The sequence below is a fragment of the Ranitomeya variabilis genome, chromosome 5, assembly GCF_051348905.1.
Source record: "Ranitomeya variabilis isolate aRanVar5 chromosome 5, aRanVar5.hap1, whole genome shotgun sequence".
NCBI classification, from domain to species: Eukaryota; Metazoa; Chordata; class Amphibia; order Anura; family Dendrobatidae; genus Ranitomeya; species Ranitomeya variabilis.
The window spans coordinates 43674865-43700782 of NC_135236.1; the positions used below are offsets into that span (position 1 = coordinate 43674865).

Consider the following 25918-nt stretch of genomic DNA (forward strand, 5'->3'; position numbering starts at 1 on the left):
GGTTATATCCCTCTTCACCTCACTCACATCATGCAGTCTCACAGCCACAGAAAGGTCAGTTGTATATTCCTCTTCACCTCTCTCACATCATGCAGTCTCACAGCCACAAAAAGGTCAGTTGTATATCCCTCTTCACCTTTCTCACATCATGCAGTCTCACAGCCACAAAAAGTCAGTTGTATATCCCGCTTCACCTCTCTCACATCATGCAATCTCACAGCCACAAAAAAGTCAGTTGTAGATCCCTCTTCACCTCTCTCACTTCATGGAGTCTCACTGCCACAAAAAAATCAGTTGTATATCCCTCTTCATCTCTCTCACATCATGCAATCTCAGAGCCACTCAAAATGTCAGCTGCATGTCCCTCTTCACGTCTCTCACATCATGCAGTCTCACAGCCACAAAAAAGTCAATTGCATATCCCTCTTCATCTCTCTCACATCATGCAGTCTCACAGCCACAAAAAGTCAGTTGTAGATCCCTCTTCACCTCTCTCACTTCATGGAGTCTCAGAGCCACTCAAAATGTCAGTTGTATGTCCCTCTTCACCTCTCTCACTTCATGGAGTCTCAGTGCCACAAAAAAGTCAGTTGTACAGTATATCCCTCTTCACCTCTCACATCAAGGAGTTTCACAGCCATAAAAAAGTCAGGTTATATCCATCTTCACCTCTCTCACATTATGCAGTCTCACAGCCACAAAAAGTCAGTTGTAGATCCCTCTTCACCTCTCTCACTTCATGGAGTCTCACAGCCACAAAAAGTCAGTTGTTGATCCCTCTTCACCTCTCTCACTTCATGGAGTCTCACTGCCACAAAAAATCAGTTGTATATCCCTCTTCATCTCTCTCACATCATGCAATCTCAGAGCCACTCAAAATGTCAGCTGCATGTCCCTCTTCACGTCTCTCACATCATGCAGTCTCACAGCCACAAAAAAGTCAATTGCATATCCCTCTTCATCTCTCTCACATCATGCAGTCTCACAGCCACAAAAAGTCAGTTGTAGATCCCTCTTCACCTCTCTCACTTCATGGAGTCTCAGAGCCACTCAAAATGTCAGTTGTATGTCCCTCTTCACCTCTCTCACTTCATGGAGTCTCACTGCCAAAAAAAAGTCAGTTGTAGATCCCTCTTCACCTCTCTCACTTCATGGAGTCTCACAGCCACAAAAAGTCAGTTGTAGATCCCTCTTCACCCCTCTCACTTCTTGGAGTCGCACTGCCACTAAAACGTCAGTTGTAGATCCCTCTTCACCTCTCTCACTTCATGGAGTCTCACAGCCACATAAAGTCAGTTGTAGATCCCTCTTCACCTCTCTCACATCATGCAATCTCAGAGCCACTCAAAATGTCAGTTGTAGATCCCTCTTCACCTCTCTCACTTCATGGAGTCTCACTGCCACAAACAATTCAGTTGTAGATCCCTCTTCACCTCTCTCACTTCATGGAGTCTCACAGCCACAAAAAAAGTCAGTTGTATATCCCTCTTCATCTCCCTCACATCATGCAATCTCAGAGCCACTCAAAATGTCAGTTGTATGTCCCTCTTCACGTCTCTCACATCATGCAGTCTCACAGCCACAAAAAAGTCAATTGCATATCTCTCTTCACCTCACCTCTCTAACATCATGCAGTGTCACAACCACAAAAAAGTCAGATGTATATCCCGCCTTAACTTTCTCAAATCATGGAGTCTCACAGTCACAAAAAAATAAAACTACCATAGCATACTCCTATTCCACCTTTCTCTCTCAGTGTATACAGTCTCACAACCACAGAAAAGGAAACTGCAGTAGCATACCCCTCCTCCCTTTCCTCTCTCGCAGCATGTAGACTCAGAGTCGCCTACAGATTTGCTGTTTCTCCATTCACCTGCATTTTTTTACAGTAAAATACATTTTCAGAACATTACAAACAGGTCACTTTGAAGAAATTGACAGCTATTCAATTAAATGATATTTTTATGCGCCAGGTACAGTTTTAGGCCTTCATTGTCTAACACTGTTGCCATTCTCTACTTGGTTTGTGGAGATGATTAATGATATTCAAACTTCATCTTAATATCATAACACAAGCCCACAACAGTCTTTGCATTATATTGATTTTATTCCCCCATTGCTCATTTAATTGTGATTTGAATTAATTCTAAAACAATTGAGATAAAAGGTCCACATATTGGGGTATAAAAGCTGATTACTGAGCTCGGTAGAAGAACCAACAATTATTTTGCATGCAATACAATGATGTTTATTGGTTATAGCTTCTCTTAAATTTTCAGAATATTTAAATTAAGGTTTGAATTGGAAGCGTCTACAAATGGGCATTTGAGGCCATCACACCTACCGTGGTCAGATCCATCCAAACATCTATAACACGTTATAAGTTTAAGCAAAAAATTGACCTCTTCTAAATATAGGAAAAGAAATATCCTGGCGGCATTTAGATGTTATTTATTTTTTCTTTTATTTTCGGCTCATTTTTCCCTCAATGTATCTTACATTCAAGAGTCAGACGTATTCTAGGTTTTGTGTTACAGTAATCCACAGCCAAAATATTTGGGTACCTTTCTTTAATATAAAGAATATAGAAAATCAAATAAATTAAAAGCCATAATAATAATAATAAGGTATAAATAAAAATGGGGTAAATTGATAAGAGCATAAGAGATCTTTGCGGACAGGACGGGATGGAATATTGCCATGTGAGAGCAGAGTCCATGAACTGAAAAATAAGTCCAAGAGTATACTTTAAAGAGAGGTAGAATATGTGATGGAGGAAAGATTCAGTCAATGAAGAGAAGAAGCAAAAGAATCAGTTTAGATGACTTATGATGGTTTGGCTTTAGTCTATTAGACCTCAATTCTGGTGACTATGAAAACTTTGTACTAAGACTATAATGTAGTATTATGGAGTAAAAGTTGGCTAGAAATGTATTTAACGCAATCCAGGACTTTGATGAAATGATCCCTCCAAACTGATGACATTATTGTTGCAGAATTGACCTTCCGATTTCACATTTAAATAATGAGTGGTTGAGTCAGTTCACTTATTCATATTGTCAATGTTGGTTGGGCTTTCGAGAGGAGATCCAAAAGAAAAACATGCAGATGGCCCACGTGATTTGCACTGTAATCTTTGTGGTTGTTCTTGCCCAATTATTAATAAAGTTTAATTGCTTATTTGTGGATTTACCCATAACAAATAGACCTTAATGACAAGTGATTGGTTTTGAAAGTCCATTCTAAATGAGAATGTTGTCTCGTCGTGGACTGTTGGACAATATGTCAGAGCCTGAGGATTCTGTGGTGCCCTTGTAGATCAGTCCAGTTCTGGTTATTGACATGTAATATGGTCCATTACTAAGGAATGTTGTAAATAACTAGCAATTGGGGACTCCATTCCCATACTGTCCTGAAGGTCACTTTAGCTAAGAGACACCTGTGGTCTTTGAATCTTAACCTGGAGAGAAAAAAACAAAAGAAAAATTAATTTGCGTTTTTGACAAAAGGTCAGCCAAAATAATTGAAATAAAAATTTGAAGTAATAAGGATTTAACAGACTAAGCTTAAAACTGTTGTCTCAAACTGGTAGCCCCTATCCATATGCCCTATTAAGCCACATTGAGGTCACAGCAGGCCAGGGATTGGCACCATTGGATATGTGACTATTTACTTGAAGTCTTAAAGTGTGAGGAGTTAAGAAGATCAGCAGACAACTTGATGAACATGAGGTGAAGCGAAGACCAATGAACTCACCTCATGTGTGGTATCTATAGCTTCCAAGTTGGGCTTAAATTTCTCCCTCTTCGATGAAAAACTGTCCTTGGAAGAATCTGCAGAGAAGAGGAGATGAAGAAAACATTCAGATGACTTCATGGGTAAGGAGATCACAAATGCTTCTCCATCTTAAGGATAACATTGAAGTTTTATTGTCCATCTCAAGATGCATTGCCTAAGACCTAGTCAGCATCAGGGGTGATGCATGTCATGATGTTGCAATGATATTTGTTGCCGAGCCTTACTCAGACTGGCACAGAGCATTGCCATGAAGAACAGAGGAACCAGATGAAGCCAGATCAGTACTGGGGTGAAGCTGTGGCAGTGGGACAGGTGAGCATTGAGAAGAAAAAAAGTTTTGTTTTTTTACTTTTAACCCCTTTCCTGGTAATTCAGCAAAATTGCAGATGGCTACCAACTTATGGGATTTGCATGAAGCAAATCACAGAAAATTTGGATTCAGGTGAAACCCAATTTTTGGAGAATTCGATTTGCATCAAATTGATTTGCTCAACTTTATATTAAATCTAAACAAAATGGTCTTGTTCTAATAAAATCGGATGTTGTATTTGATAAAATTATGGGATCTCACAAAGCAAAGGAGCCCATTAGTTTACCGTGAAAACCTCTTTTAAGAAAAAATAATGTGGTAACGGTACCTTGATCTATATTTTCTACATATTCGACCAGATTGTTGATTCCGGCATTCCAGTCTTCTTCCTTGTCATCATACCAGTCTTTTTCTTCATCGTTTGCAAATGGATCCCTGAAATGATTAAATAAATCCAACAAAATAAATAACTAAACCAAATGGTGTTCTAAATAGTTATAGGGTAGCTAAGTTTAGGAAACCCTTTTACATATAGCCTATTAGGGAATTTGGAGTTAAACGCAAGTCATGGGATACTGTTGGTCACTGGTTGTCCAATCATGGTGATCATTTGTGATCAGTTTATTATATTGTTACTGTTATTAATTATTATTAGCTGTTCTTATAACAAGTAGGGATTGTCCCAAGTGGAGAACCCTTGTAAACATCTCATCTCAACAGTGGAACACGAACCCACCTCAAATATTATTGGCAGAGATGGTCATCCGCTATCTTCCTATTTAGAGCAGTCAGGATTATAAATGCTTGTGAATGATACAAATATGGGAAACCAGGGCTTCAGCAAAGGTAAAGCTGAGGCCCATGGATGAAAGACTTTCTTCATTTTGATGCTATTTTCACATTCTCTTTTTTCAACTTTTTTATCATTTATTTTTCATGTATCTCACCTATGGTGCCAACATAAGGTTATAAGAGACCTTCAGGGGTGTCACCTCATATAATCATTAGAGCATGGCTTCTCTATGGATTGTAAATTAAGGTCATTGAAAAGAGAGCCTGCACTCTTTTCCTCCCATTTGCTCTACGACCCCCGTTGTGATGCAGCCACCTCCTGAGAAGTGGACAGTACTATTGGTAAACGACAAGCTTGTATATGGTGATACTTTTCTATCCTTATGTAATTAGGTCATTCTTGACTTCTACGCAACACCGGTGAATGGTCGAGACATGTCATAGCCATGTATTAGGTATGAATATTGGATTTCTTGAGACAAGTGTAGGTTCTAAAGATAAGGTAGACATATTTCCAAAATCGTGGCACGGTGCTGATTGCAATGCATTCACATCGCTGTGTGGCTAGCCCATTAGTCAGAATTAGTGTTGGCCAGATGGATAAAGGTGTAAATCCATATCTCATTTTTATAGAAAGCTAAATTAGTGATAGGAAATATGAAGTTAGTCTCTCCCGCCTGCGACATCTATGGGGTGCATATCTTTAAAATGAGGAATCTCATCATTTTTGGTACCTGAGCCGCATCTCATTTACCAGCCCTCATCTGAGATCACCAGGAGAGGTAAATGGGAGCGTCTGGTACTAGGTAAGGCAGGTTCTGACCTAGAACCCATGTTCAGTGCTGGGAGATACAACACACTGTAAGGACTGCACCATATTCTAATGCTCCCCTTTGTAAGACCTGCACCATTCCTATGACAACAGGTCTGGTATCTTTCTTTTGTTTATCCCTTTTATTTCTAAGTGATTGTACATACTGTATTGTCTATTCTAACACCGTTTGTATATTTTTATAATCACTGCCTAATTGTTGGATTAACTATATAAAATGTAATAGCTTTGTTCCTCTTGCTCTATGAAGCGAACCCCTGAAGCCTCGTGTGGCTCAACGTTGCCAGTAACAGGCGGCCAATCGGCCTGTAATAATTGATTGGTGGTGGCACCAAGTTTTATCTGTCGTTATTGTGACACCTGGGAGTGACCGTCCCGAAGTAAATATATAATCTGTACCTATGTTTTGGATCATCTCTGGTCAGTTGCTGAACAAGGGTGGAATCGGATGTATATACTATATGTTCACATTGAAGTTGCCCAACAACCTGCTCAGTAGCAATAGTAGCCATGATCTTGTCCTTCAATTGTGAGTCTATTGTGTGATTGTCCTGACAATCAGAGGCGGTGTTGGATATCGTCCTGATCTCCCTGACAACTTCGTGGCAAGTGAGTGTTGTTTTGACAGGGGCATTTCAAACTTTAAATACAATAAACTTTTTTTTTTAATCTGATATCCCCTGTAACTGGGGCAAGTATATTAGCCCCAGTTACAGGAGATATGCAGCCTACTGACTGCATAGCAGAGCTTAGTGGGCCTCCTAGGATTTAGTAGGGTTGTGTTCCCTCCCTACATTCAGTGATCACATAGCCAATGGGTCCGATCAAGGAAGAACTATTAGTTCAGCGCTGTGAAAACAGTGAAAGAGAAGGCAGAGACGGTAATAAACCATGCAGCATTGCAAGATCGAGTGCAGATGCATTATATGCAGTGACATTTTACAAAGTCTCTGTAAGTCTCTGGATTTAAAGTAATTTTATTTCTTATATTAATAGTGCATGTGCAAATTACTGAGATAGGAGATGAGTAGGTGAGTAGGTGCTCATGAAGTTCTTGCAGAACTGTAGCTGTTTTTTTCAGCAGAACTTGCAGCAGAATGTCTGTGTCTTCCTCTAGCTCCTCCCCTCTATGTCTGTGTCTGCATCTAGCTCCTCCCCTCTATGGCTGTATCTGCTACTAGCTCCTCCCTTCTATGTCTGTGTCTGCCTCTAACTCCTCCCCTCTATGGCTGTATCTACCACTAGCTCCTCCCCTCTATATCTGTGCCTGCCTCTAGCTCCTCCCTTCTATGGCTGTGTCTGCCTCTAGCTCCTCCCCTCTATGGCTGTGTCTGCCTCTAACACCTCCCTTCAATGTCTGTGTCTGCCTCTAGCTCCTCCCCTCAATGTCTGTGTCTGCCTCTAGCTCCTCCCCTCAATGTTTGTGTCTGCCTCTTGCTCCTCCCCTCAATGTCTGTGTCTGCCTCTATCACCTCCCTTTCCATAGAATTTTAAAAGCACCAACTGTCATCACCTATCTCAGTAATGTGAACATCTGTCTTCACTGAATACAGAATTTATCCATCAATTGAGGGCATACAATCAGCTCAAGAGGAGAAAGAAGCAGATTTCTCTGCTAAGATACATTACAAAGTTCCTTACTTCCGTGTGCACTATTGCCTTTTAAAATAAAATTAAGGCATGGATATTCTTTAACTTTCTTTACCACAAACAGAGTTCTACTTTAATATCCCCATCTTCGTCATGCTACCCTGTCTGTATCTGTACCTCCTGCAATGGTTCCTCCAACCATACCTACTGGGTCTCGTTCCTCTTCCTACAGACACTATCTAGGTAATCAATCATCAGACTGGGTATGTCTTGGGACCAGCTAAGTACCTGGACTCTCTATAAAAGTTATTGGAAGGGGAATGTTAAAGGCGAATTGTTCCATCTGGTTGATTCCTAACCTCGGCATCACAAGATCCTGACCATAAGGTGACAATAGGAAATTCCACCCAGATCACAATAATCCAACAGTGTCAGGAATGACTTGTGGAGTCACAATCTATCTCCAACCCAACAAGATCTCACTGGTAACAACTTCTTGCCGTATTGAAATAAACAGAATTCAAACTTTTAATTTTTTTAATCCACTTGTGAAATATAACATTTCCTTCTAGATGCCATACTCACCATGTTTTGTCTCTATTCTTTCCAAAGAAAAAGACGAGAGCCACACAAATTATAATGAACAGGACTCCGATGGCTGCTCCGACACCTCCATAGACTCCAGACTTTAATATCTTCCCGTTACAGTTGGGTGATGTGTAAATGTATAGATCAGTTCTCGGGCATCTAGAGAGAGAGGTGACCCCATGAGATTAAATATGTAACAGGCAAATGGGAATAATATTACAAAGATATGGAAGAAAAGAAAAATATCTAGGAATCTAGACATGGAGGTTCTAGATACATCTAAATTAATATCCCTAAAAATAATCATTCATTTTTCCTTGACAAAAGTGTATTGAACGTGCTACCGACAATATACTGAATCTCTTTCTACTCTTTAAGTATATTGTTCCTTTTGATACCAGATGTTCTTATCTGAATGTTAAGCGGCTCCTCTATGGTGGTCTATTACCGTGATATGATTGGAGCTCAAGGTAACACATTTAGTGGAGAAGACCCTCCTACCAGGAGAATCTACAATCCACAAGGAGGAGTTGTCTGGTTCGGTAAACCCAGTTTCATACCCCTTCTACGGCTCATAGAAGGATGTTCCTTGAAGAACATTTTTCAATCTGAAGGACCAGTTCTGTCTTGCGCATTACATAAAACCCACTGATTTGATCGGACATTGTACAATGTCTTATATATCCTCTGTGGTGTAGCTGAAGAGAAATTGAGCATCTACTGCCAAGTTACTCAATAGATTACAGGTGATCACTGGGGGCACTAGAAAGAACCAAAACAAGTTTTAAATGTCCAAAGTGGACAAATCTCTTAAAAATTTCAGGATTTTGAAGACTTAATGAAGATTGGAAAGTCATAGGAGGTGGGCAGATGGATGAAGAAGGTAGTGAATGTGAGGAGACATTGTTGCGGGCCCCCCGAGGAAGCTGTGGGCGAAACACGCGTAGGGGCATGTGTCGGCATTAATGGAGAAGGAGAAGGGTAAGACTTTATTATGGGACTAATAGTCCTTACTGCATGTGCAAAACTTTGGGTCACTGGACCTTGGGATTTATCCTTGGTATATCTGCGCAGTAGTGGATCCCTGTAGTGGCTTGGGTAGTTTTTGAGCACTGGCACTTTATGTTGTTACAATTAGTGACTACTGGGATTCAGTCTTGTTGGAACTTATGCCTTTCCCTCCTTCATGATGCGATACTTAGCGTGTTCTTTTGGTGCACCTTTATCTAATATTCAAACAACTCTGCATGATTATATCATTGGAATATTATTGGATCATATTTTGTGTGTCTAGTGTTTAATAAATATATCTTTTTATTGTGAGTTTGTGAGTTGTTATACTTCATTTCTTGAGGTGGGTATACAATAGGAAGTATCTCAGGGTACTATCCCAATTGGTTCTGGGTGATCATGACAGGACCAACTTGTGACTATGGTTTCTGGACCTGAGTCTTTGTTTCTGTATGGAAGACTATGTAGGGCCTATTATACAGTATATGTGGGGGCTTTTATACAATTTGGAGGGCTATGTGGTGACTATCATAGTATATGGAGGGCTATTTGGGGGCATTATATTGTTTGCATGTCTATGTGGGGGACCATTATACCGTTTGCAGGTCCATTATGTGTTAGCATTATACTGTTTGCAGGGCTATGTGGAAGACATTATACTGTATACAGGGCTATATGGGGGCCATTATACTGTTAGAGGGCTATGTGAGGACCATTATACTGTTTGGAGGGCAATGCAGGGGCCTTTATAGTGTATGCAAGATATTATACAGTTTGAAGGCTTTTGTGTTGTCCATCATGCTGTGTAGAGTAATGTATAGGGGCCAGTAAGCTGTTTGGAGGGCTGGATGAGGGCTATTATACTGTTTAGAGGGCTAGTGGGGGTTATTATACAATGTGGATTGTTGTGTCTTTTCAGGAGGGGAGGTTAGGGAGAGGGGGGTACAGTAGGGTTATCATACCAAGTGTGTGAAGTGTACTGGGGAAGAATTCACTGTGGAGCTATCACATTGTGTTTTGGGAGGCATCATATTTTATGGGGACAATGAAAATGCTATTTATGGGCTTCAATAGGAGGAAAATTACTTTTTAAAGGTTGAAAAGTTGTGAGATATGTTCTTCTGAGACCCCGCCGAATATTAAGGTTTTTGGGGGGCTCAAATAGAACTTCTGCAATAGGCCCCATGATTTCTATGTACATACCTGGTTCTGACTGATGTTAATAATTTTGTAAGTGGATAGTTTGGAAGGCAAAGAGAAGACACAATGTACAGAGTGAGATTAAGGTACTAAATCACAAATTTAAGCCAAGTGAAGTTGACTATTTCCTTTAAACATTACTTACAGGCAATGTGGGCCAGTATTGTTCAGGATTTGGCAAATTCCATCTTGACAATTTGTATATTTTGTTGACACTGCGTCACACTGAGAAACGCAGACCAGTCCTGTCTCCCCAACTATTGGTTCGTAAAAGTCTCGAAAACCAGCTGAGATGTTGCTTAAGCACAATTCTGTAGATGAAGAAAAAAATTTAGGTAACTATGTGCTATGTGTGTGTATGCTGTGCTATGTCGCCCAAATTTTTCCAAATCTTTTCCAGCATTGTCGTCAATTATCTCCCAAGCAGACATAATTTTAGAACAAGGAATTGACTTTTCCCCTGCTAAAATGGATTGAAAGGTTGTTTTTACCGAGAGGACCTACTTCCAGAATGTGAGCACCATGGAAATGAGCTCTTTAGGATCGGTTCTTTTAGCTTATTGCTGTAGGTTGGCATTCTCATGCACATTGTAAAAAGCTGATTTTGCAATAGAGTCCACATTCCTAGTCAGATATTTCCCCTGCAGCAACCACCACAGGAGGAATATAGTTCTAGATGGTGGTTATTTGAATGAAAGAATACATCCTAGTGATGCAGAACCACAAATCCGCCTGATTGGGGGCTATTTATTTAATGCAGTGGGGGTAATTTTTCTGGTGTAACCTGCTGGCCATTAGCATGGTCTGATGTTGTGCCAGTGTGATTGTGTAAATATTAAACTGCTTTTGACTTATTTAGGGCATGGAAAGTAATATTTGACCCAGGGATTTAAAGAGAATCCAGAGAACTCTGTGTCATGCCCCGCCCCTGAGGATCTAACACTTTAGCCAATGTAGTGGCCAGAGTCATGCCCCGCCCCCGAGGATCTAACACTTTAGTCAATGTAGTGGCCAGAGTTTTCCTTCAAAAGTCATCTCTCCTCCAACACATTGCTTACCTTTTTCACTTTTCAGATTGTCAGTCTCTTTAATTTGGAATTCATCAGAAATGCAATTACTAATCTTCAAATCTCCTGCGAGTTAAAAAAAAAACAAAAAAACATTCATTCAACTATTCACCTACAGAATAAAACAAAGTCCTTGTTCCCAATATGGTTTAAAATGTAATTTATGCTCAATGTGAATACAGTTATGGTGAAATACCATTTACGATGTAGACCCTTTAATTCACCAGATCCTAAACAGGCAGGGGGAGCATTAGAATGGATAAGGAGGCTAAACCCAAGATGGACTCTTTCTCACTTGGTCACCCAAGTCAGTTACATATACTTGGGTGCCAGCAACAAAACTAGTTAAAGTTTTCTAAGCTGGAACCGAACAATATCATCTTCACTAATTACTATATTCAGGTTACAGTTTGAAAGATCGTTTTAATCTGAAATTCCTTGAGGAGGAGCATTTTGCTTATTTGTACATAAACAAGGATTGCATGATCTATATACAGTGTTGTGTAAAAGTTAAAAAAAAGTGCTGCAAAGTAAGAATGCTGTTAAAAATGGAGCTATTATTGTTGGCCAATTCTTGGAGTCCTCAAAGTTTCTATATAGAAGGTTGGGTTTTTGGCCACAATTCTTCCATGAAGACCACTTCTGGCCAGAAGTCTCCAAACAGTTGATACAAGCACACTGGTTGCTCCCAGTTTTGAGCTAATGGCACTACTGGGCATCTTTCGACTTCCAAGGGAAGTAAGCACAATGTGTCTTTAGTCTGCTGTATTAAGATTTCTTGGCCTACCACTATATCTGCAGTCCTCAATGTTGCCCATTTCTTGGTGTCCTCAATGCTAGTACTTACACGTAGGGTTGAGCGAAACGGATCTGTCATTTTCAAAAATCGCCAACTTTCGGCAAAGTCGGGTTTCATGAAACCCGACCTGATCCCACTGTGGGATCGGCCATGCGGTCGGCGATCTTCGCGCCAAAGTCGCATTTCATATGACGCTTTCCCTGCCATTTTTCAGCCAATGAAGGAGTGTGGGCAGCGTGATGACATAGGTTCCGGCTTGTTTCTGCGGCGTCACAGGGGGTAAAACTGCCATCTTACCATTTGGGATGGAGCAATTTCCACAGTCCAACACAACCTTTGCTTTGCAGGGACGACGGAGGAGAGAGAGAGAGAGAGAGAGAGAGAGAGACACTTTGCTCCCCCATTAAACTTACATTGGGTTTCGTGTTTCGGTCGATCCCCAACATTGCGCGATAATTGGCCGATTTCACTCGACTCGACTTTTGACAAAGTCGGGTTTCGCGAAACCCGACTCGATCCTAAAAAGTTAAAGTCGCTCAACCCTACTTACACATATATACTTACCCATCATGAAATACCATCAGGGAGGTGTCTGCTTAGTTCCAAATTTATTCTGCAGCAGCAAAATGACAGCAAATATACAACCAATGTAATTAAGAACAAGGAGGACTGGAAGAGATGATCCGGCTCCACAGAGCCCTGATCTCACATCATCCAGTCTGTCTGGGATCACATGAAGGATCCGCAAAAGCCTCATACACAGAAGATCTGGGGTCACGTCTCTGATATTTTTGGAAGAGCCTCCATGCTGAGTTCCTTGAAAAACTGTGTGCATGTGTATCTATAAGAAGTTAACTGATACAAAAATAAACCAAGAACACTTCTAGTTTTGGAAAAATTCTTACTTTGCAGCATTTTTTACACTACTTAGTAAAACTTTTGTACAGTCTTGCATATATGGAGGAGCACATAGCTTTCATATGAGGGAATCGGGTCTTGCACACTTTTACTTACCAGAACTGTCACATACGATACTGCTCATCCCTTTTTCTACATCTTTCAAGACGTCTTTATACTGCTGCGTTACATTAATGTCAGACTTGAATTCTATCTCGATAATAACATCATAATCCACCACAACACTTCCATTTCTGTTGATGAGAGGTATAGCATGTTATCCTCACAGAAACACAACTCCTGGACCCCTAATTTCCATCGTATTAAGATCTATAATTTTCTAGTAAAGTTAATAGGTAAAACTCTAAAAAGTTCATCACCTCAACAGTTCCATGATACGTCCTGCCACGCTCATCATAAAAGCTTCCCCAACATACAAATCCATCATTGTGGAAAATCGAGCTACTGTGCCCCATATTCTCTGCCGATGGTCAGATGGTAATCCAAACATGTCTTAAAGTTATGATTATTAGGTGTTGAGTCACCTTCCACAGCTAAACAAACCTCTGTAACTATGTGTGAGACCAATGTTTTAGAAGATTCATACCAATCACGCGATTATTTACCTGATGGACAGAATTTTCACATCCTGATAACCTGGAACATCTTTGTAGACAACTTTCATCTGTTATGGTGAAAATAAAGGGAGCAACGTTACACTCTGATCTCCAGTGAGCCCCAGTGAATCCTGACTATGCTGACCTCCATGACCCGACTACTTGTTTGACTAGTTCTTGCCTCTTCTACCATTCTGCATTTAAGCTCCACCTGATCTCAGTGAACAACCCATGTCCTTTTTGACTTTGCTTGCCCAGCTCATTGTTCTTTCCATAGTGGAACTTATTGATATTGACTATATTCAACCCATTCTCATTGTATTTGGTCCAAGCTCTGAGAATAGCTGAGTCCCTCCACTATAACCAGTATCTGGGTAAAAGGGTGTCCTAAAAAAATTACTTCTCTGGGTATCGTGGGATCTTAACAGAACTTCTGACATTTTGGAGTCTTAGTCATGGATCATGGCTGAGTTCCATATTTCTCAATTGTATGCCTCAAATAAAGGCCAAAACTCGGACCATGTCGCAGTCACTATAGACTCATAGATACGAGAGGGTCTACCCTTATCTTACTTTGCTACATGCTAGCAGCCTGGACTTCCATGACAAACACCACGTGGCCAGGCGTTAAGAAATATAACATTGACATCTCCTGACGGAGTATCACAAAATCATCATTTCTTGTTTAACCCTGCTGTTCTGTTCGGGTCATAGTGACCCGAAAAGACTTTTTGCGGCCCTGTAGATTTTTTTCTGTAAGTCTATAAAACTTGAGACTCCTTGACTTTTCCTCATTTGAGGGGACCTACCTATGAGTATTTTTTTTTTTTTTGTTTACTTTTTGCTACACGCAAAAAGTTACACTTGTTGTGTTCGGGTCATAGTGACCCGACATCGTTTTTTACAGCTGTGAGGCCATATTTTCAGTGAAATAAAGGAGTTATCACCTCAGTTGGGTCTATTTATTGCATCTACTATTGTATATCAATTGATTTATTTCCTAAATTATTTCAATGGGGTCGTACACGCGCTCTACCGGGGGTATGCATTGAGATCTGCGCACCATAAAAATGGCTTTATATTGATTATTTTTGGTGCGCAGTCTATTCTAAAATGTAGAGTGCATCCGGAGAGATCACTAGGTGTGCACTACACGTGTATATTATGCGCAGAATGGACTGCTCAGAACGCGCTGTCTAAGACGTTTTTTTTGTAAAGCTGAGCTGTAAAGTCTTGCAAATAATTTTTTTTTGCTAAGTAAGTCTGTCTTCCTGGCTTATCTGCTTGTTTTCAAATGTTTGATTTGATTATTATTATTTTATTTTTTTTACAAAATATGTGTAGTTTTCTATTTTTGTTTTGCTCATTGATCTGTTTTTTCAGAATAAAAACAAAAAAAAAAAGATTTCTAGTTCATTTTTCTTTTTTTTTTACTACCAAACATGTTCACAAACAGTCTAGTAAGCAAAAAGTATAAAAAAATGGAGTTAGAGTGTCTAAAATCAAGGTTTAATAAGCTGGGTCATAGTGACCTGGAACACTACAAGTGTATAGTAAATGCGAACAAAACAGCAGGGTTAAATATTGATGATCTCATATCCTGCATCAAGATATCTGGAAATATAGGATGTGAGATGTATAATGGATGCCTGTATTGGGTTTTATATATTAGGAGACATGTTGTTTCTCTGAGTCTAGCCTGCAGTGGTAATACAGTTCAAGCAGTTATAACAAATTCTGCATATGGCCTGGGATTTTCTCAAAAAGGGACAAGCTCATTAACGACCCAGAAAGGTATAAAACAAAGGGTAAGCAGATACTAATAAGCAAAAAGTATACTATTGGTATTTCGTTATTAGACCCCTCGATAAGGGTAGGTTACAGAATATGCAGAGGTGATGAAAATTATCTAAATACTTACATCTTTTTTGAAATTTGTGTCAAACTTTTTATACTCATCGGATTTATCATCTTTCAAATTGTTATCAAACTCCAAGTGAAGGAATCGTAGCAACACGTTTACAGTCGTGGTGACACTTGGTCCTGTGTAGAGAGAATGATGGCTTGAATAATTGAATAGAGTAAAGATATATAAAAAACATCTCCTCTGCTCTGCTACTACTTTTGGAGATGAAACTGCTCTAAATATCTCTAAAAACATCAACGGGCATCAGCAAAGTCCAATCCCATCCTCTTACCCGCTTTCTTGAATCTCATCTCTTTTACCCATCACATATATTTCCAAAATCACATAAATGTACATGGTGGGCCATGTATATGGATAAACCTAAATAAAATGCGAATGGTTGGTGATATCAACTTCTTGTTTGTGGCACATTAGTATATGGGAGGGGGGAAACTTTTCAAGAAGGGTGGTGACCATGGCGGCCATTTTGAAGTCAGCCATTTTGGATCCAACTTTATAAATGGCCCACCCAGGTGCACCCATATAAATGGCCCACCTTGTAGTTTAAGATGAGATTCTTACCGATCACAACTCTATCTATGACGTGTTCACAAAAAGGTCCATAAAAATTTTCATGGCATATGCACTTTATTCCATCATAAGTGCCTCCATTGTGACATTGCTCTGTAGGAAAGAGATATAAGGTTATAATGCATTCATAAATATATATTTGTGAACATATATATATATATTGTTGTTGGAATCAGATGTTGAGTCAGCTGCCAGAGTTCATTGCCGCCAGAGGTCAGGGCTGCCCTTTGGTCCCAGTCTCTATTATTACACTGGGTTACTCTACTCATACACATGGGTCATTGGGTAAAATACTATTTTCATGTCCACAAATAGACATATCTTCTGGTTGTTTTTCTCACCAATTAATGATAACATTGGGTTTCCTGACATACAGAAGGAACCAGAGATTTAGAAGATCTGCAGTTGTGATCTGCTTTTGTCACCAGTTTCCACACATTGTCAAATAGATGATATTATGTATGTAATCATTGCTGTCACTTGCTTATTATCTTGTTTATTGGCTATCACTTGGTAAATAATGTTTACACATTTTCATTGCAATACTCCTTATGACCACAAGGTGTGCTGTGGTTTATATGTTCTAAATAGCGGAGACCCGGGTTCAAATCTAAAAAGGTCAGTGTTTTGCCTCGGCACTGTTTGCAGGTGGACCTATTTTTATATTGAATATTATCTGCCAATCACTTTTTAGATGAACAAACCACAGAGATCAATTTATATATCTTGGGGGACTGATATTACATGCCAGACATATGCTGGAATTACAGAACATGCCATACAAAGGGAACCTTTCACTTTGTTTATTATGTCATTTTAATGAACAGGGGTCCCACTCTATGACATCTACATGTCTTGTGAGGGCATATGTATAGATGTTGCCTTCATGAGATAAACACCATTAACATTCTTACAATAATGTCCTTCGAAAAAAATGCAAAAAATAAATTTGACTTACGTATTGTAGGTACATTTGGTTTTGCTGTAATTTTGGTTGTAATTGGAATTCTGGATGTAGTTTTGGATTCAGTCGTGGGAGAAATGGTGGTGAGTGAAGCTGAGGTTGAGGGTTTCGATGACTCAAGAATTGTTGAGCTTGGAGGTTTTGTAAACAAAGACCCTGCTGCAGATAAAGTTTCTTCAGAACCCCTTGTTGTCATCAGTGACCCTTTAGATATCGTGATATATGGTGTTGATAATGATAAGTCACCAGGTGTCTGGAAGTTTGTAGTTATTTGAGCAGTAGAACTTTTTCCAGAAACATCAGAAGTCGTAAATAAAGCTGTAGATTTTTTTCCCGTAGAAGACTGAGTTGCTGGCAATGGTGATGTTTCCATGTCTCCAGATACTGTTGTGTCAGTGACTCCAGAATCTTCATGTGACGTTTCAGTAATCAACACAGTTGTGTATATGATATTGGTTGATGGAGACCTAGTCTCTTTGCTTACAGGTGTCATTGATATGTCAGTTACAGATGTGGATGTTGCTTCAGTGTCCCCAGTCTCCTCAAATGTTGTGGATACTTCTGGTATATCAGTTGGACTTGTTTCAGTGTCTTCAGATCCTTCGGGTGAGGTTGGTGTTTCTATGTCCCCAGGCCCCTCAAGTGTTGTGGATATTTCAGTTACAGTACTTGAAGCTATGATTACTTCGGTTACAGATGTGGATGTTGCTTCAGTGTCCCAAGTCTCCTCAAGCGTTGTGGATAGTTCTGGTATATCAGTTGGACTTGTTTCAGTGTCTTCAGATCCTTCGGGTGAGGTTGGTGTTTCTATGTCCCCAGGCCCCTCAAGTGTTGTGGATATTTCAGTTACAGTACTTGAAGCTGTGATTACTTCAGTTACAGATGTGTATGTCGCTTCAGTGTCCCCAGTCTCCTCAAGTGTTGTGGATATTTCTGGTATATCAGTTGGACTTGTTTCAGTGTCTTCAGATCCTTCGGGTGAGGTTGGTGTTTCTATGTCCCCAGGCCCTTCAAGCGTTGTGGATATTTCAGTTGCAGTACTTGAAGTTGTGATTACTTCGGTTACAGATGTGGATGTCGCTTCAGTGTCCCCAGTCTCCTCAAGCGTTGTGGATATTTCTGGTATATCAGTTGGACTTGTTTCAGTGTCTTCAGATCCTTCGGGTGAGGTGGGTGTTTCTATGTCTCCAGACCCCTCAATGGTTGTGGATATTTCAGGCACATCAGTTGGAGTTGTTTCAGTGTCTTCAGATCCTTCGGGTGAGGTTGGTGTTTCTATGTCCCCAGACCCCTCAAGTGTTGTGGATATTTCAGTAACAGTACTTGAAGTTGTGATTACTTCGGTTACAGATGTGGATGTCGCTTCAGTGTCCCCAGTCTCCTCAAGCGTTGTGGATATTTCTGGTATATCAGTTGGACTTGTTTCAGTGTCTTCAGATCCTTCGGGTGAGGTTGGTGTTTCTATGTCCCCAGGCCCCTCAAGTGTTGTGGATATTTCAGTAACAGTACTTGAAGTTGTGATTACTTCGGTTACAGATGTGGATGTCGCTTCAGTGTCCCCAGTCTCCTCAAGCGTTGTGGATATTTCTGGTATATCAGTTGGACTTGTTTCAGTGTCTTCAGATCCTTCGGGTGAGGTTGGTGTTTCTATGTCCCCAGGCCCTTCAAGCGTTGTGGATATTTCAGTTGCAGTACTTGAAGTTGTGATTACTTCGGTTACAGATGTGGATGTCGCTTCAGTGTCCCCAGTCTCCTCAAGCGTTGTGGATATTTCTGGTATATCAGTTGGACTTGTTTCAGTGTCTTCAGATCCTTCGGGTGAGGTGGGTGTTTCTATGTCTCCAGACCCCTCAATGGTTGTGGATATTTCAGGCACATCAGTTGGAGTTGTTTCAGTGTCTTCAGATCCTTCGGGTGAGGTTGGTGTTTCTATGTCCCCAGGCCCCTCAAGTGTTGTGGATATTTCAGTAACAGTACTTGAAGTTGTGATTACTTCGGTTACAGATGTGGATGTCGCTTCAGTGTCCCCAGTCTCCTCAAGCGTTGTGGATATTTCTGGTATATCAGTTGGACTTGTTTCAGTGTCTTCAGATCCTTCGGGTGAGGTTGGTGTTTCAATGTCTCCAGACCCCTCAATGGTTGTGGATATTTCAGGCACATCAGTTGGAGTTGTTTCAGTGTCTTCAGATCCTTCGGGTGTGGTTGGGGTTTCTATGTCTCCAGATCCTTCGATTGTTGTGGATATTTCAGGCACATCAGTTGGAGATGTTTCAATGTCTCCAGATCCTTCAGGTGCGGGTGATGGCTCTACATCTCCAGAACCCTCAAATGTTTGGGACATATCAAATACATATAAGGAATCAGAGAGGGAATTTTTATATGAATTTATCTTACTTGGTCTTTCATTTTTCTCTTCGTTGAGAAATGTCTTTTTTTTGCTTGGGAATATAATAGAATATTTTCTTACATGTGGTACTTGGTTGCCTATTTTTTCATTAGTTATATCTTTACTCACTAAGATATATTCCATTTCCAGGTCTGATTCATCTTCTTGGATATTTCGTTCCTTTTGATCTGTACTCTCCAAATATCTTTTATGCTCTTCTCCTTTATTCCTGACTTGTTTAGTAAAGTCTGATTTCTCTGGATCTTGACCTAACCCTCCATGACGACTCCCTTCGGCCACTAATAACATAAAGAAATATTGTTTAAAATGTGAAATATTCATTTTTATTATTACCTTTCAACAACTGAAACAGAAAATATTAAAATAATATTCAAAACAGATATAATTATTATTATTATGGTATATACCTTTGTCCAACTTAATAAGCACATATCATGGGCTAGAGCTGATTTTCTAAAGACTAATCAAGATGAGCAAACTATATATATATATATATATATATATATATATATATATATATATATATATATATATACACTCACCGGCCACTTTATTAGGTACACCATGCTAGTAACGGGTTGGACCCCTTTTGCCTTCAGAACTGCCTCAATTCTTCGTGGCATAGATTCAACAAGGTGCTGGAAGCATTCCTCAGAGATTTTGGTCCATATTGACATGATGGCATCACACAGTTGCCGCAGATTTGTCGGCTGCACATCCCAAAGATGCTCCATACAAGGCAGGATGGATCCATGCTTTCATGTTGTTTACGCCAAATTCTGACCCTACCATCCGAATGTCGCAGCAGAAATCGAGACTCATCAGACCAAGCAACGTTTTTCCAATCTTCTACTGTCCAATTTCGATGAGCTTGTGCAAATTGTAGCCTCAGTTTCCTGTTCTTAGCTGAAAGGAGTGGTACCCGGTGTGGTCTTCTGCTGCTGTAGCCCATCTGCCTCAAAGTTCGACGCACTGTGCGTTCAGAGATGCTCTTAGGCCTACCTTGGTTGTAACGGGTGGCGATTTGAGTCACTGTTGCCTTTCTATCAGCTCGAACCAGTCTGCCCATTCTCCTCTGACCTCTGGCATCAACAAGGCATTTCCGCCCACAGAACTGCCGCTCACTGGATTTTTTTTCTTTTTCGGACCATTCTCTGTAAACCCTAGAGATGGTTGTGCGTGAAAATCCCAGTAGATCAGCAGTTTCTGAAATACTCAGACCAGCCCTTCTGGCACCAACAACCATGCCACGTTCAAAGGCACTCAAATCACCTTTCTTCCCCATACTGATGCTCGGTTTGAACTGCAGGAGATTGTCTTGACCATGTCTACATGCCTAAATGCACTGAGTTGCCGCCATGTGATTGGCTGATTAGAAATTAAGTGTTAACAAGAAGTTGGACAGGTGTACCTAATAAAGTGGCCAGTGAGTGTATATATATATATATATATATATATGTATTTTTTTACCGACTTTATTTTTTATTTATTTTACAATTTTTTAACCATCTTTTTGCTTTCTGGTTCCATTAGTGGTCTTAGGTTATCTTACAGTATCTCCGATTCAGTCTATTCACTGGCAGCAGCACTAGGAGAGTATTAGAACTTAGGGTACTGTCACACTCTGCAACTTTCCAACGATCACGACCAGCGATACGACCTGGCCGTGATCGTTGGAAAGTCGTTGTGTGGTCGCTGGGGAGCTGTCACACAGACCGCTCTCCAGCGACCAACGATGCCGAGGTCCCGGGTAACCAGGGTAAACATCGGGTTACTAAGCGCAGGGCCGTGCTTAGTAACCCGATGTTTACCCTGGTTACCAGCGTAAAAGTAAAAAAAAACAAACCGTACATACTCACATTCCGGTGTCCGCCAGGTCCCTCGCAGTCTGCTTCCCGCACTGACTGAGTGCCGCCGTAAAGTGAAAGCAGAGCACAGCGGTGACGTCACTGCTGTGCTGTGCCACTGCCTTACGGCCGGCAGTCAGTCAGTGCGGGAAGCAGACTGCGAGGGACCTGGCGGACACCGGAATGTGAGTATGTACGGTTTGTTTTTTTTTACTTTTACGCTGGTAACCACGGTAAACATCGGGTTACTAAGCGCGGCCCTGCGCTTAGTAACCCGATGTTTACCCTGGTTACAAGCGAACACATCGCTGGATCGCTGTCACACACAACGATCCAGCGATGACAGCGGGAGATCCAGCGACGAAATAAAGTTCCAAACGATCTGCTATGACGTACGATTCTCAGCAGGGTCCCTGATCGCTGCTGCGTGTCAGACACAGCGATATCGTATGGATATCGCTGGAACGTCACGGATCGTACCGTCGTAGCGACCAAAGTGCCACTGTGTGACAGTACCCTTACTGTATTTATTTATTTAGCTAGATTGCACATTATCATATAAATCTATCGATCTCATGGAGATTGGAAAATTTGAAGCTCTAGCCACTATAGTTTACTGTCCTTACCCCATTAATTTAATACTACTACACTTAGCTGGAACTTCATACTTTTTATCATTAGAGACTCTGCTAATATTCTTTAATACAGTGGGTGAAATAAGTATCGAACACAACACCAATTTTCCAAGTAAATCTATTCCTAAAGTTGCTATTGACATTAAATTCTCATCAGATGTCTATAACAAGCCATCCAATCCACATAGGCAAAGAAATCAAACCATACTGAACACATGAAGAAAGAGAAGTGCAAAAAGTCATGGAACGTCCTGACACCAGCTGAAATCTATCAGTAATTAGAAAGCAATCCTGCCACTTAGTGACAAATAATATCAGATGATTCAGCTGATGGCCTTTAAAAAGGTGTCTCATTACTAAGGTGCCACACAAGAATCAGCTGATGATGTCTAAAACCAATGATCTGTCTCAAGACCTTTGAAACCTTATAGTTGCAAAACTTATTAATGGCATTGACAGAAGAATTTCGAAACTACTGAAGGTTCATGTGAGCATTGTTGGAGCACTAATCCAGAAATGGAAAGAACATCATTTACACATAATCAGTCACCGACCGGATGCTCCTCCAAAGATTTCGGACAGAGGACTGAAAACAATTAATAGAAGAGTTGTCCAAAAGCCAAGGGCCACCTGTGGAGAGCTACAGAAAGACCTGGAATCAGAAGGTACAATTGTTTCAAAGAAAACAGTAAGCAATGCACTCCACCTCCATTACTTATATGCACGCTCACCACGCAACCTCCATGGCCTGGAGGCACGCCACACCACCTCCATGGCCTGTATGCACGCTCACCATGCAAGACTCCATTGCTGAAAAAAACCATACTGAAGCGCGTTTATAGTTTGCTCAACAACATTTAAACAAGCCTGTGAAATACTGGGAGAATATAATCTGGTCAGATGAGACGAAAATTGAACTCTCTAAATTGCTATAATACACACCATGTTTGGAGGCCAAAAGGTACCACATATCACTCCAAAAACACCATACCTAAAATGAAGTATGGCGGTGGGAACATCATGGTCCTGGAAAACTTCATATGATTGAAGGAATGAAAAACTGACAAATGTACCAAGATATTCTTGAAAAAACATTGATGCAATCTATCAGAATGATGAAAATGAAATAAGGGTGGATATTTCAGCAAGACAATGATCTCAAACACACAGCCTAGGAAACTATCAGTTGGCCGTAGAGAAAGAAAATAAAGCTGCTAGAATGGCCAAGCCAAGCACCGGACCAGAATCCATGAGAAAATCTAAAGAAGGAACTAAATTTAGATCAGAGTTCATAGAAGGAGCCCACGGGATCTTCAGGATTAAGCATGTTCAATTCTTTTTCCTTGTGTCATTTCCCATAAATACACATAACTTAATTTATGGACCTCTATGGTGATTTATTTGCCTATGTGGATTAGATGAGTTGTTACCAACATCTGGTGAGAATTTCATGTCAATCGCGCCTTTAGAAATAGATTTACTTGGAAAATTGGTGACGTGTTCAATACTTATCTCACCCACTTTATAGGGGAACTCTGTTGGTACTATTGTTTATTAAAAAAAAGTTGCTATGATTATTTTCACATGGATTTGTGTACAGCTACATTAAATGTTTTATAACATAGCAATGTTATTTATGTTAGAGAATAGAGCCATTATTTATTTTTTAGTATAGCAGCATTTTTTTTTCATTTTTTATAGTATAAAAGCATCTTTTATTTTCCTAATATGACAATGTTATGTCTATGCACTGTAAGACAGCATTTTTCATTTGTATAGTACAGCGGTATCATTTCTATGTATTTTATAGCAGCATTATTTATTTTGATAATATAACATCATTATTTATGTGGACTGTGTGGCTACATTATTTATTTTATGTTATAACAGCATTATTTCTATGCACTGTAGGACAGTTTTTTTTAATTTTTATAGTACAGCAGTATAATTTCTATGCATTGTATAGCAGTATTATTTATTTTTACAACATATTAGCCTTTTTTTCTGTGTACTGTTTCATTTTTATAGTCTAGCATAGTATAGAATTATTTATTTTTAGAACATAAGAGCATTTTTACTATTTATGAAAGACAGCAATTTTTTTGTTGTTATAGTGTAGCAGTATCATTTATACAGTAAATATGATATGGTGACATTATAAAAAAAAATCCTATGTGCTCATCTGCTGCATTAATGCAACATATATGATTAAGATTCATGTTAGACTATCGTCTATTCACATCAGGAGACAGTTTTCCATTTGTATGACAACCACTGGGTGGTGACATGGACACATTTAGCAGAAACTTCTCATGACGGAGTATTGCCTAATCTTTTTTTTCCCGAAAGCTTGTCCTCTCATGCCACACATTCTTTGATATGTCGAGCAAAGAGCAAAGATAAGAAAGAACACTTCTGTATCTATGACACATCAGAAGATCAGTCTTGGCTTGGTTTCCTCTGTAGAAGGAATTTTGAGATCTTATCACAGGCAAACTATATGTTTGAAATTCAGGAACGAGCAATATCAGCCTCAGCGTTTGAGATTGTGCGGTCAAAGGCAAATTGAATGAGCCTTGGAAATCGGCAGGTTAGGTGCCCTATAGCACAAGGGCAGGGTTTCTTGGTCGAAAGACATGCCCTTGGGACAACGAAAGCGACTGGTTCTCCTTGATTGAAAGTTGGCGACTCAGTAAGTCAATAAGAATCTCTGACCAGTGATATTGTCCAATGGTTGGATCATTGACTTGGTGGAGCTGGTAAAACATGTAAAAGTTTAGTACCTCTGCCTATGTGTTCCTATGCTTTATCTCCTGAAGAAGGTGCTAAGAAGGTGCTAAACAGAATGTAGATAAGATGGGTATTCTATTGTTCAAAAGTTACTTAAAAGTATAAAAAACAACAAACAGCCATACAGTTAGGGGTGCCTGATGAAGACACCTCTTCAGCGTTGAAAGATGTTGCATGGTGTCTATACCTCTAACGTTATGCATGATTGTTGTTCTTTTTTTAACATTTTTTAGGAATAGCATTGTGTTCATATTCTGCTTGATCTACTTTGTACTCCATCTGGACTCCACCAAACAATGCCCTTGTGCCCAAGGCTCTATATTTTTCTCCGGACTTTGTTTCGACTTTCTATTAAGTCTTTGCAGTGCTCTGTGTGTGTGTTCATGTCGGAGCTGAGTGCTTATATTTTGTTTCAATCTCTGGGGGGCTCAGGATCCGCACCCTAATGAATAGGTAACATGTGTAAAGAGGGATAACACATGACAAAGTAAAAAATGATAAGTTTTCTTTAAAGAATTTCCCCATATGGGCAGTCATTGACTATATGAGGGTAATTAACATTGTAACAGACAAAGTAACTCTTTCGCGGCCAAAACTGTGAAGATCCACCACTAATGTTAAAAGTGATTGGACAAAAGTAATAGAGATAGTAGATAATAATAATGGAATTTTAAACCCTTTCCGACATTGGGCATAATAATACACCCATGTCAGAATCCCTTCCTTTGATGTGGTCTCCGGCGCTGAGCCCACTTCTTTCCTGGCACATTTCAGCTATTTTGTACAGCTGACATGTGCCTCTAACAGCCGCGGGTGGAATTGCGCTCCACCCGGGGCTGTTAACCTTTTAAATGCTGCTGTCAATCTCTGACAGCAGCATTTAACCCGTGCTTATTGGAAGCATGTCTGAAATCCCGCCCATCGGTTACCCCATCACATGATAGCGGGTCACCGATGGGTCGGAATGACAAGCAGAGGACTCCAGCAGACCTCTACGGTTGTCAATGCCAGATTGCCAGATTGCTATAAGCGCCGCCCAGTGGTCGGCGCTCATAGCAAGTGAGCATTTCTGCTACACACAGGAGATCTGATCATCGCCTATGTGTAGCAGAAGTGATCTAAGTACTGCAGCTTGTAGACTCCAATGGAGACTATTGAAAAATGCAAAAAGTGAAAAAAAAATGTTTTTAAAAACATTAAGCAAATAAAAAAATATAAAAGTTTCAATCACACCCCTTTCGCTCCATTCAAAATAAAACATAAAAAACATTGCATTT

The 25918-nt window shown here is 40.1% G+C and overlaps 1 protein-coding gene across 1 annotated transcript; it reads right to left on the reverse strand.

Annotated features, from left to right (window-relative positions):
* Positions 1 to 2088: 2088 nt before the first annotated feature.
* On the reverse strand, positions 2089 to 19711 carry LOC143774309 (uncharacterized). The gene is made up of 11 exons (XM_077261756.1): positions 16957 to 19711; positions 15990 to 16091; positions 15423 to 15544; positions 13511 to 13569; positions 13002 to 13138; positions 11180 to 11254; positions 10267 to 10432; positions 7908 to 8069; positions 4437 to 4543; positions 3757 to 3833; positions 2089 to 3460 (listed from the first exon to the last, which is right to left on the reverse strand). Exons 1-11 carry the CDS (start codon positions 19688 to 19690, stop codon positions 3425 to 3427), a joined length of 3777 nt encoding a protein of 1258 aa, XP_077117871.1. The 5' UTR covers positions 19691 to 19711; the 3' UTR covers positions 2089 to 3424.
* Between the last annotated feature and the right edge of the window lie 6207 nt (positions 19712 to 25918).

Coding starts and splice junctions, on each gene's coding strand:
- LOC143774309 (XM_077261756.1), bottom strand. CDS start 19,690: ATGAATATTTCACATTTTAAACAATATTTCTTTATGTTATTAGTGGCC. Junction 11,255..13,001: donor TATCGTATGTGACAGTTCTG/GTAAGTAAAAGT, acceptor TTTAACTCGCAG/GAGATTTGAAGATTAGTAAT. Junction 3,461..3,756: donor CTATAGATACCACACATGAG/GTGAGTTCATTG, acceptor TTTTCTCTCCAG/GTTAAGATTCAAAGACCACA.